Source organism: Mustela erminea, chromosome 9 (genome assembly GCF_009829155.1).
Source record: "Mustela erminea isolate mMusErm1 chromosome 9, mMusErm1.Pri, whole genome shotgun sequence".
Taxonomy (NCBI): Eukaryota; Metazoa; Chordata; class Mammalia; order Carnivora; family Mustelidae; genus Mustela; species Mustela erminea.
The window spans coordinates 65,084,126-65,096,405 of NC_045622.1; the positions used below are offsets into that span (position 1 = coordinate 65,084,126).

The window sequence follows — 12,280 nt, forward strand, 5'->3', positions numbered from 1 at the left end:
GACTCCTCTTTCCACTTCCCACAATCCATGGGAGGCAGGTCATTGTGAGCTTCTAAAAAGATAATAAATTAGATTCTGTGAAGCTTATACAACCTATGACTTAGGATGCAATTTCTCAAAATGGCTATGCCCCCCCCACAATTCTACTGTAATGTTCTAAAGTCACTATCCTTATTTTCAAGTCCATAAGCCTATTTGCCATAGACTCTGTCCCCCACAAAATTCATATATTGAGACCTAACCTCCAGTGTCCTAGCATTTGGAGGTAGAGCCAAAATGATAGTATATGGAGGTGATTAGGTCACACAAGCTCTGCCTTCATGAGTAAGATTAATGCCCTTATAAAATAGGCCCCAAAGACTTCCCTTGCAACCTCCACCATGTGAGGATATGATAGGAAGAATGCTATCATTGAGCCAGGAAGCCAGTCCTCACAAGACCCTGAATCAGCCTGGGCCTTGATCTTGGACTTCACAGCCTCCAGAACTGTAAGAAATACATGTTTGTTGTTTAAACTACTCAGTTTATGGCAGTTTGTTATAGAAACACAAATGGACTAAGACACTATTGTTAGTCCTCATTATACATGACATCTTGAGACCTTTGACATTCATCATTTCCTCCTCCTCAAAATTCTCTACACCCAAGGTTTCCGTGATATCACATTATCCCACTTCTCTTGCAATACCTCTGACAATTCCTGACTATTACTGCTCTATCTACCCCTTAAATATTGAGTTTTCTCTGGGTTCAATTCTTAGGCCACTCCTCTTTTCCTTCTATACACATTCCTCAAAAATCTCATTTTTTTCTTTATATCCGACAACCACTTAGATATTGGTAATTGCCAAATTAAATCTCTAATTTTCACTTCTATTATCTCCTGACCCAGAACTTTTCATAATCTTACCTGAACCCACTCTATCAAAGTTCACTTCAATTCCCATTTACACTACATTTCTCTCCATTCCTGGAACAAGACATTCACACATTTACATGTTTTTCTCTCTGCCTTTAATCTCCTTTACTATCCTTTCCACATGGCAGAGCTTATGTGTCCTATAAAACTTGGCTTAAACACCACCCCTCATAAGAAGCTTTATCTTTCTCTCAGTAAAGTGGATCCATATCATTATTTCAAGACCGTCCCCATTAATAACTAAGGTAGGGATAGCATCTTACACTTACTCTTTGTTTTTGTTCTAGGACTTAGCACAATGCCTGGAAAAGCAATAAATACTTGTCAAGTCAATGAATCCCAAATGGTGCTTGACAGCTGGCAACAACCAACCAAGAAATCCCAACCACTGTACTTTAGTACAGAATGGGGAAGGGGAAGACACCCAGGCTGACTATGAATTACAATGGTTCAATAATAACCAATTATCGATCTTTAAAATATCTCAAACTATATTTCAAATATTGTGCAAAAGTTTATCTCTTAGCTTAACTCACTCATACTCCCTAAATAAAATTAATGAAATATATAAGAAGTACTTCAAACCTCTCTCTAGTATACTTAAGTGGGTTGATATGAAAGAATACAAGAATGTCAAATGATTAAGATACTTGACTCCAGGTTAAATACGATATAGAAAAATGGATGAAATTCTAAATGTATTAATGGACAGCAAAAATAAACAAAAAGAGTGGTGCCTGGCTGGTTCAATCAGTAGAACACAAAATTCTTGACCTCAGGGTCATGAGTTCAAGCTCCACATTTGCTACAGAGTCTAGTTTTTAAAAAATAAAAATTAAAAAAGACATTTAAGTTTTAAAAAAAAAGTAAAATAAAAAGAAAAAAGTAAAGCCATATAAAGGATTTAACCCATGTGGTCATTATCAATTTTTCTTGGACTAATCACAGTAAAAGTAAAAGAAAGTAAGAACAAAAAGAAAAATAAAGATAGGAATGCCTGAGTAGCTCAGTTGGTTAAGCATCTGCCTTTGGCTCTGGTCATGATCCCAGGGTCCTGGGATTAAGTTCCACATCAGGCTCCCTGCTCAGCATGGAGCCTGCTTCTCCCTCTGGCTGCCACTCCCCCTGTCTGTAGTCTTTCTCTCTCTCTCTGACAAATAAATAGACAACAAAACAAAACAAACCTTTAAAAAAAGTAAAGAAAAATAAAAATCATTGGAGTTGGGGGGCGTGGTGCACCTGGGTGGCTCAGCTGGTTAAGCATCTGCCCTCAGCTCAGGTCAGGAATCAAGCCCCTGCATCAGGTTCCCTGCTCAGCGGGGAGCATGCTTCTCTCTGTCCCTCCTCCCGCTCGTGCTCTCTCACTCTCTCTCAAATAAATAAATAAAATCTTAAAAAAAGAGAGAGAGAGAGTTCACTAAATAACTTCACCTCTTAGAAACAAATGATAGGGGCACCTGGGTGGCTCAGTGGGTTAAGCGGTTGCCTTTGGGCTCGAGTCATGGTACCAGGGTCCTGGGATGGGGCCCTAAATCAGGCTCCCTCCTCAGCAGAGACCCTGCTTCTCCCTCTCCCTCTGCCTGCTGCTCTGCCTACTTGTGTTCTCTCTCCATCTCTCTAATTTAAAAAATCTATAAAATTAAAAAAAAAAGAAACAAATGATATTTCCTAACTTCCTAAGTACTGTGCATAGTCTTTTGCAAAGTCAGGAAAATAAAGTCTTAATATTTGGGGTTTCTTTTTAAAATTTTATTTATTTGACAGAAAGAGACACAGTGAGATAGGGAACACAAGCAGGGGGAGAGGGAGAAGGAGGCTTCCCACTGATCAGGGAGCCCATGTGGGGCCCGATCCCAGGACCCTGGGATCATGACCTGAGCTGAAGGCAGATGCTTAACAACTTAGTCACCCAGGCTCCCAAAATCAGTGGTTTTGAAGGTATGTTCTCCTCAGCATGACAGTATATTATAAGAATACAAAACTGGAAATACATTAAATACCCAATAACAAATGATAAAGTTAAATTAATATACCCCTAAGATAAAATAATTCAGCCACTGAAGATGATGTGGAATTTCCCTGGAATTTTACAGAATAATCTTTCCTTATGTCATCAACATTTAGGGAAAAAGTAAGAATACTACTAATATCTTTTTATCTTAAAGCTTTATTTTTTTTTTAAGATTTATTTATATGACACTGATAGAGATCACAAGTAGGCAAAGAGGCAGGCAATGGGAGAGGGGGAGTCAGGAGTACTGACTCCCTGCTGAGGATTACTCCCTGCTGAGCAGAGAGCCCAATGCAGGGCTCAGTCACAAGACCCTGAGACCATGACCTGAGCCTAAGGCAGAGGCTTAACCCACTGAACCACCCAGGAGCCCCTTATAGCTTTATCTTATAGCTTTTCTATTTTACTTATTTTAAGGAGGTTCCACACCCAACATGAGGCTTGAACTCATGACTCTGATTTCAAGTCACATGCCCTACCCACTGAGCCCACCAGGTGCCCCTCTTACAACTTTTTTTTTTTTTTTTTTTTGAGATCACTGTGAAAACTAACATAGAAATGCCATTTCTCTTTACCCAGTTTCTCCCAATAGCAGTATCTTGTAAAATCATACTACATAATCAACATCAAGATATTGACTTTAATACAATCTACTTCCTTATTCAGAGCCCCCCAGTTTTACTGTATTTATTCACATTTGTTGTGTGTATTTACTTCTATGCAATTTATCGCAAATGAAGGCTCATGTATCTACCACCTAGTAAAGATACAAAATAGTTCTATCACCACAAAAATCCCTCTTGTTATCCTTTCATAACCACACTCCTTCCTTATAGCTTTTTACATTTTCAGCAATTGTGTATTCATTCAAACATCTTTATTAAATAACTACTATATTCCAAGCACTCTTCTTTGTATACACTTCAAATAGCATGGATTATTTTTTCCAGTTTGTAAATGCAATTTTTCAAAAAAAAACAAGGTTTGTAGATATATGGAAAAATTCAACTGAGAAGTATTACTAATGGAAAAGACATTTTAGGAACAAATATAGACTGCATTGATTGAATAATTCCAGGAATAATGTGGTAATAAGCACACAAAATTTCAGTATATTATCATAATCTGATTAGCTTTAGAGAGATTTGGGTAATAAAATCATACTAACTTCCAAAGGAAGAAATCTTTATAATAAAGATTTACAGGATCAATTAGGTTTATTCTTTCTTCATTTACAATTCAAAGTACACAAATTTAGCGGATTTTCTTCCAATAAGTTTTTACAGCAAGCTTTACATAAAAAGGACAACTCAAAGGATACAATTCAAGATATAAAAGTATTCAAATGTCTAAAAAGTTATCCCAAATTAAAACACCTGTTCTTTGGGACACCTGGGTGGCTCAGTGGGTTAAAGTCTTAAAGTCTCTTGCCTTTGGCTCTGGTCATGATCTCAGGGTCCTGGGATGGAGCCCTGCATCAGGCTCTCTGCTCAGCAGGGAGCCTGCTTCCCCCTCTCTCTCTGCCTGACTCTGCCTACTTCTGATCTCTCTGTCAAATATATAAAATCTTAAAAAAAAAAAAAAGAAACAAACAAACAAACAACTTAAAAAAATGTGCTCTTCAAAAGACATTTTTTTTTAATGATTTTATTTACTTATTTGACAGTCAGAGATCACAAGTAGGCAGAGAGGCAGGCAGAGAAAGGGAGAAGCAGGCTTGAGCAGAGAGCCCAATGCAGGACTCAATCCCAGGATCCTGAGACTATGACCCTAGCCGAAGGCAGAGGCTTAACCACTGAGCCACACAGGTGCCCCCAAAAGACATTGTTAAGAAGATGAAAAGGCTGGGACGCCTGGGTGGCTCAGTGGGTTAAAGTCTCTGCCTTCGGCTCAGGTTATGATCGCAGGGTTCTGGGATTGAGTCCCGCATCGGGCTCTCTGCTCAGCGGGGAGCCTGCTTCTCCCTCTCTCTGCCTGCCTCTCTGCCTACTTGTGATCTCTCTGTCAAATAAATAAATAAAATCTTAAAAAAAAAAAAAAAAACGACAACGAAAAGGCAAACCACAAACTAAAAGAAATTATTTACAAAATACCTGATAAAGACTTGTATCTGAAATTAATTTACCTATCTATCTTTAAAGCAAGCTCCGCACCTGGCATGGAGCCCAGTATGGGGCTTGAACTCACAACCCTGGGATCAAGACCTGAGCTGAGATCAAGAGTCCCGTGCTTAGGGCACCTGAATGGCTCTGTTGGTTGAGCAACCAACTCTTAGTTTCCACTCAGGTCATGATCTCAGGGTCATATGATCAAACCCACTCAGCAGGGAATCTGCTTCCCCTCTCCATCTGCCCTCCCCCTGCACACTCTCTGTCTCTCAAATAAATAAATAAATCTTTTTTGTTGTTTTTTTTTAAGTTTTTTTATTTACTTATTTACAGACAGAGATCACAAGCAGACAGAGAGGCAAGCAAAGAGAGAGGAGAAAGCAGGCTCACCGCTGAGCAGAGAGCCCAATTCAGGGTTTGATCCCAGGACCCTGGGATCATGATCTGAGCCGAAGGCAGAGGCTTTAACCCTCTGAGCCACCCACATGCCCCTAAATAAATCTTTTTTAAAAAGAGTCAGATGCTTAACTGATGCAGCCACCCAGGCACCCCTATATTTGAAATTTAAAAAAAAAAAAAAAACCGTAATAATAAAAAGCTAAGCAATCAAATAGAAAAGAAAATTTGATCTTGAGACTTTGCAAAAAATATTCAAATGCAATAAATACATGAAAAGCTGACTAACATCATTAGTAACCAGGAAAATATAAATTGAACCCACAATGAGATACTACTACCTATCCACTAGAATGGCTATAAGTTGTTTTTTTTTTTATTTTAAATAATTAAAAATAAATAAAATGGGATGCCTAGGTGGCTCAGGTGAGTAAGCCGCTGCCTTCAGCTCGGGTGATGGTCCCAGGGTCCTGGAATAGTCCTGCATCAGGCTCCTTGCTCAGCGGGGAGCCTGCTTCTCTCTCTACCTGTGCCTGCCACTCTGCCTGCTTGTGCTCTCTCTTTCTAACAAATAAATATATAAATAAAATCTTTTTTTAACAAATAAATAAATAGAATAAAAAGGTTAACTGGAATCTTTATGCATTGCTGAAGTATGCAAAATGGCACAGCCAGTTTGGAAAATAGTTTGGTGGCAGTTTCACAGCAAGCTAAACAGATACTTATCATATGACCCAACAATTCTTCTCCCATGTATTTACCCAAGAGAAATGAATCCATATGAACACTCAGAGATCTGTATGTAAATGTCCAGAATAACTTTGTTCTCATAGCTAAAAACTGGAAACTCAAATTTCTACCAACCGGTGAATTGATAAATAAATTGTACTATATTCAACAACAAAAAGAAACTGACAATGCATATAAAATGGATAAATCTCAAACATATTTTTTTTTAAGATTTTATTTATTTATTTGACAGAGATCACTAATAGGCAGAGAGGCAGGCAGAGAGAGAGGAAGGGAAGCAGACTCCCTGCTGAGCAGAGAGCCCAGTGCTATGTGGGGCTTGAGCCCAGGACCCTGGGACCATGACCCAAGCCGAAGGCAGAGGCTTTAACCCACTGAGCCACCCAGGTGCCCCTCAAACATATTTTAAGTAGGAAAAAAAAGCCAGACATAGAAAACTATATAATTCCATTTAGATGACATTCTAAAAATAAATAAATAAAAATAAAAACAAAAGAACAGAAGACAGATCAGTAATTGCCACAGGCTAGGGAGGGAACTGACTTCACAGGGTCAGAGAGAACTTTTTTTTTTCTTTTTAAGATATTTTATTTATTTCAAAGAGAAACAGAGCACAAGCAGAGAGGATGGGTAGAGGGAGAAGAGAGACAGACTCCCTGCCAAGTGCAGAGCCTGAGGCCAGCTCTATCCCAAGACCCTGAGATCATGACTTGAACCAAAGTCAGACATTTAACTTATTAACCAATTAAGCCACCCAGGTGTCCCAAAAGAACATTTTGTAGGGACAGAAATGTTCTATACCTAAACCTTAATTGTGGTAGTGGCTACATTTATGTATACACCTGTCAAAACTCACTGAATTGTTCAGTTAAAAAGGTGAATTTACTATACGTAAATTATACTTCAAAAAACGTGACGAAAGAAAAATTATCACAAGTAAAATATATATATAATAAAATCATACATTCTACTATCCAGATTGGACAATTTATAAAAGCTTCTGGATTTTTTTACTTAAAAAAATAATCTTCCCTGGGGTGCCTGGCTGGCTCAGTACAGCGTGCGACTCTTGACCTCGGAATTGTGAGCTGGAGCTTCATGTGTGATGCAGAGTTTCTAAAAAATAAAAAACAGGGGCACCTGGGTGGCTCAGTTGGTTAAGCAACTGCCTTCGGCTCAGGTCATAATCCCAGGGTTCTGGGATGGAGCCCGGCACTGGGCTCCCTGCTTGGCAGGAAGCCTGCTTCTCCCTCTCCCACTCCCCCTGCTTGTGTTCCCTCTCACGCTGTGTCTCTCTCTATCAAATAAATAAATAAAATCTTAAAAAAATAAAAATAAAAAAAAATAAAAAATTAAAAATTAAAAATAGGTCATCTTGGTGGCTCAGTCAGTTAGATGTCTGAACTCTTGATTTCGGCTCTGGTCATGATTTCAGCATCGTGAGATCGAGCCCCGCATGGCTCAAGTGGCTGGGCCTGAGCCGGCTTAGGATTCTCTCTTTCTCTCTATCCCTACCAAAAAACAATACATAATAATAAAAATAATAAAATAATCTTCCCTTTCCCTCCTGTGGGATGGTGAGTAATCATGTTAGCCCTGAGTGTGGTGAGGGTTGTCAGAGCCCAAGTGAACCAAGAAAGGAGTCCATATGGGAAGAAGACATGTGTTCAACCCAAGCACTGGAAGAGGGTGTCAACACAGAGGGGCAACCTTTCATGGGACACTAGGTCTCACAGAGTGAAGAGGATGTCTTCACATGAAAGCAGTCCAATTTAGGGCATCAGAGCCTAATTGGGGTGAGAAATACATCCAGAAACAGTGGGGAAGCTAACATGGGGTGTTAGAATCAGAACAGGTTGAAGAAGGTATCCCTAAATTGGGACATCCTAGTATGGGCTGTTAGCTTCTTAGAGGGGTAGCAGAATGGAAGGGATATAAGGAAGAATCAGCAGAGAAAAAAGGCATCCAGGAGAAGAGAGGGTGGTAGCAAATATGAAAGTTTGTTTAAATACAGGAAGATAGGGGCGCCTGGGTGGCTCAGTGGATTAAAGCCTCTGCCTTCAGCTCAGGTCATGATCTCGGGGTTCTGGGATCGAGTCCCACATCAGACTCCCTGCTCAGCAAAAAGCCTGCTTCCTCCTCTCTCTCTGCCTACTTCTGATCTGTCTCTGTCAAAGAAATAAATAAAATCTTTAAAAAAAAAATACAGGAAGATATGAACAAATAAGTAAACATATTAAGGATAATGGAAGCCAGATTTCTTACTATGAGAGAAGAGTATTATATCTCATAATATATGTATATGCATCTCTATATCTATATATGAGTATATATATATATTTCTTACTATGAGGGACAACTACTACAAATATGAAAAAGAAAAGAACTAGAACTTGTACTGAAATGGGAAGTATTAGTGTGAACTCATCATTTACAATATATACAGATAAATAAATATAGATATAAACATATGTGTACATACATCTATGTATTCCCAGCTTCATCCATTAAGAGGGTGTGGGAATATTAACAACCCAACAACAACAAACATATTAGCACTGAGATTGTAACTTCAAAATGTCCGACAAACAGCCAACTGCAGGACTAAGGCAGGTACAGTATAGGATAAATCTGTGCGAAAAAGTAAAGACATGCTCAAGGAATGATGGCGACATGTTATAAGGACACAAAAGCCAGCCTGAATGAGCTCTTATTGGCCAAATGAGGAACAATCTAAACATCAAAATAAATAGTAGGGGCGCATGGGTGGCTCAGTCATTGGGCATCTGCCTTCAGCTCAGGTCATGATCACAGGGTCCTGGTATCAAGCCCGGCATCCACATCCCGCTCCCTGCTCAGCGGGAAGCCTGCTTCTCCCTTTCCCACTGCCCTTGCTTGTGCTTCCTATCTCACTGTGTCTCTCTCTGTTAAATAAATAAATAAAATCTTTAAAAAAAATATATATATATATAGTAATAGAATATAATCCACTAAAAAATATTCATACAGATAGGGATACAAGAATACATTAAAAGTTAGATGAGGAGGGGTGCCTGGGTGGCTCAGTGGGTTAAAGCCCGTGCCTTCAGCTCAGGTCATGGGATCGAACCCCATATCCGGCTCTCTGCTCAGCAGGGAGCCTGCTTCCTTCTGTCTCTCTGCCTGCCTCTCTGGCTACTTGTGATCTCTATCAAATAAATATTAAAAAAAAAAAAAAAAGTTCTTAAAAGTTAGATGAGGAACAACATATTTACATAGTTTCAAAGTACTCCACACAAAACTATATATTAACAATTACATATTAACTTTTTAGTGAGGAAGCCCAGCAGGCATTGCTTATATCAAGTAAGTAATAAAAGTAAAAAATCACCAGTAATGGGATAAACTGAAATTGTGTACCACCTGATAGGCTGCAATGAGCATCACATTTGTGATTTTTCTACCCAAGTATATAACCTGCATGTATCTAATAAGAGAACAGATAATCCCAAATTGAGGGGCATTCTACAAAATAACTGCCCTGTAATCTTCATAAATGTCAAGGTTATGAAAGTCAAGAGAAGATGGAAGAACTGTTCCAGAATGAAGACGAAAGAGATATAACAAGTAAAAGCAACATATAATTCTGAATGGGATCCTTTTGCCAGTAGAAAGATTAACGGCAAAATCAACAAAGCTTGAACCAGTCTGAAAACTAAATGGAGTACTGTATCAGTACAAATTTTCTGATTCTGATAACTGCATTGTGATTATGCAGGAGAATATTCTTGTTTGTAAAAAAAAAAAAAATGCACACTAAAGCATTCTGCGGTGATAGGGCATTAGGTCAGCAGCTTCCTCTCAAATGGTTCAAAGAAAAAGTTCTTTGTACCTTACTTGCAAGTTTTCTTCAAGTACGTGATTGTTTCAGGTTTTTGGTTGTTGTTTTTTTTTTAAGATTTTATTTATTTATTTGACAGAGAGAGAGAGATCACAAGTAGGCAGAGAAGCAGGCTCCCCACTGAGCAGAGAGCCCAATGTGGGGCTCCATCCTAGGACTCCGAGACCATGACCGAGAGACCATAACTGGAGCCAAAGGCAGAGACTTAACCCAGGGAGCCACCCAGACACCCCTGATTGTTTCAGTTTAAAGTGAGGGAAAAAAACAATGTTGATAAAAATGAAACAGTATTAAAAATAAACTGTGATTCTTCATATTGTTAATCTTGGTTAGACACCAGACTATGCAAAGTTACTAAGAAATCAAATGTTGGAGCCAGAAGACACTTTAAATACAGCCCAACCCCTTCTCTTAACAATTGACCTCAATCAGGTTGTGAATAGTGAAAGCTTTAAAAATATAAAACCCCACTAAAGGAAGTTATTAGAAGAGTAATAGTGAAAGGGGCAGTTGACCAAGAGTGGGTAGAACAATGACATTCTGCCACTACAAATGGCTGTAACTATCAGCAAAGCACAATCTCAGCATCTCCTCCTAAAGATGAAGGGCCTTGTCTGCCGCTATCTAAAATTTCTCACAAACGTGCAACTGGAAATACCCTGAAATAGCTGTGCTTCCCAGTTCAGTTTATTACATTACGCTTAGCTATACAGTAATACAATGAAATGCAAATACAAAATAAACGTGCATGAACCCTGAACTTTAAGTTGCACAAGTCCATCATGAAACTGAAATACAAAGCATTTGCCAAATTGCTCCTTATGAAGAAAGTTTTGTGATGAATCATAAAAATAATTAAAACACACATTAAACACTGCATGTCAACTACACTCAAAAAAAAGAGAAACTTTTTAATCCAAAATATTTTTTAAACAGCAAATCAACGTGAAGCAAGACTTTCAGCGGTAGGCTGACTGTCCTTACTTAAAGATAGTGTCCAGACACTCTGAAATGACCGTCATATCTGTCCTGAAAGAACAGGGAGCATTTCCTAGAAATGTTTAAAAGTGCAAGGATCCTCTCCCCCTCCCCGGTACCACGCGTTCACTGGCGCGGTGACTAGACAGGCCCCCAACGACACAGGGGTAAAGTAGCACTGGACTCTCTCAGCATTTCCTTTTGGAGAGGACAGCCCCCTGCGTCACTCGTTACTCACTCAGGATGCAGGGCAGAAGTTTATCCCCGACGAACTTAACACAGTTGGCTCCCGCCCTCCCAACCCCGCAGTCCTGCCCAATCTCGCCAGCACCAGGGCGCTGCCCCTGGTACTCCGCCTCCTCCAGCGCGATGATCGCGACACCCAGACTTGCCTCGAGCTCGCCCAGCTGGGCCTCCCTGAGCCCCCGCGTACGCGGCCTCCTCCCCCTATTCTCCCCTCCCCCCCCCCCCCCGTGCCGGTCCCTCACGCCCACCGCGAGGCTCAGCCCAGCCAAGAAGGCCGGACAGCCACCCGCAGCTCCGCCGTCGCCCGGCCCGGCCCTCCCCGCCTCCCGACTGCGACGCCCTGCCCCGCAGAGCCCACTGGACAGCAGCCGGGAGGTGGGGGTTAGGGGGGACGGGGGCGGGGAGGCCTGGGGGCGGCGCCCGCCCCACACCCTTACCTGGCTTCTCGTGGTCGTAGCCTACTACGATGAAGTAGTCAGCCAGCCGAGCCATGGCCGCCGCCGCCGCGCCGGAGAAGCAGGTGCCCGTAGCCGCCCTCGCCGCCGCCGCCCACCCGGCCCGGGAGGGCTCAGCATTTTCCCTGCAGCGGCAGTAGCGGCAGCGGCGGCACTTCAGCCATGTTTGACAACCGAGGCGCAGTCTGCGCCTGCGCCTGCGCCGCGCGGAGCGCCCGCTCCTCCCCCGCCCCCACCCCCGCTGACTTGGGAACCCCTTGCGGGCGGTGAGCCGACTCCGCTGCATCTAGGGCCGCGCGGACCGCTGGTTTGCGGAGTAGGCGGCCGGGGGTATTCCCGCCATCTCAGCCACTCCGGGCGGTTCATTTGAAGCCTGGCTATCCCTTCGTGGCCCACCTCCGCCTCCCCCTCCCCTATTTTTTCAAAAGCAGGCGTCCTTCCTTCCGCCTTCTCTATTCTTTCTTTCTGGATCTGGTTAGAAGAGACATGGATGGTTGAGTGGTCTCCTGGAAAGTTTGGTTTCTCCCCTCCCCCGCT

At 41.5% G+C, this 12,280-nt stretch overlaps 1 protein-coding gene across 2 annotated transcripts in view; it reads right to left on the minus strand.

Annotated features, from left to right (window-relative positions):
- SBF2 (SET binding factor 2) overlaps positions 1–12,280 on the minus strand; it is a 476,395-nt gene extending 464,115 nt beyond the window's left edge. The window contains exon 1 of one of the 2 annotated variants that reach the window (XM_032358786.1): positions 11,726–12,280. In XM_032358786.1, the coding sequence (XP_032214677.1) occupies positions 11,726–12,029 (304 nt within the window). In that variant the 5' untranslated portion in view covers positions 12,030–12,280. The remainder of the gene's footprint in view (positions 1–11,725) is intronic. The other variant, XM_032358787.1, reaches the window with a different exon arrangement.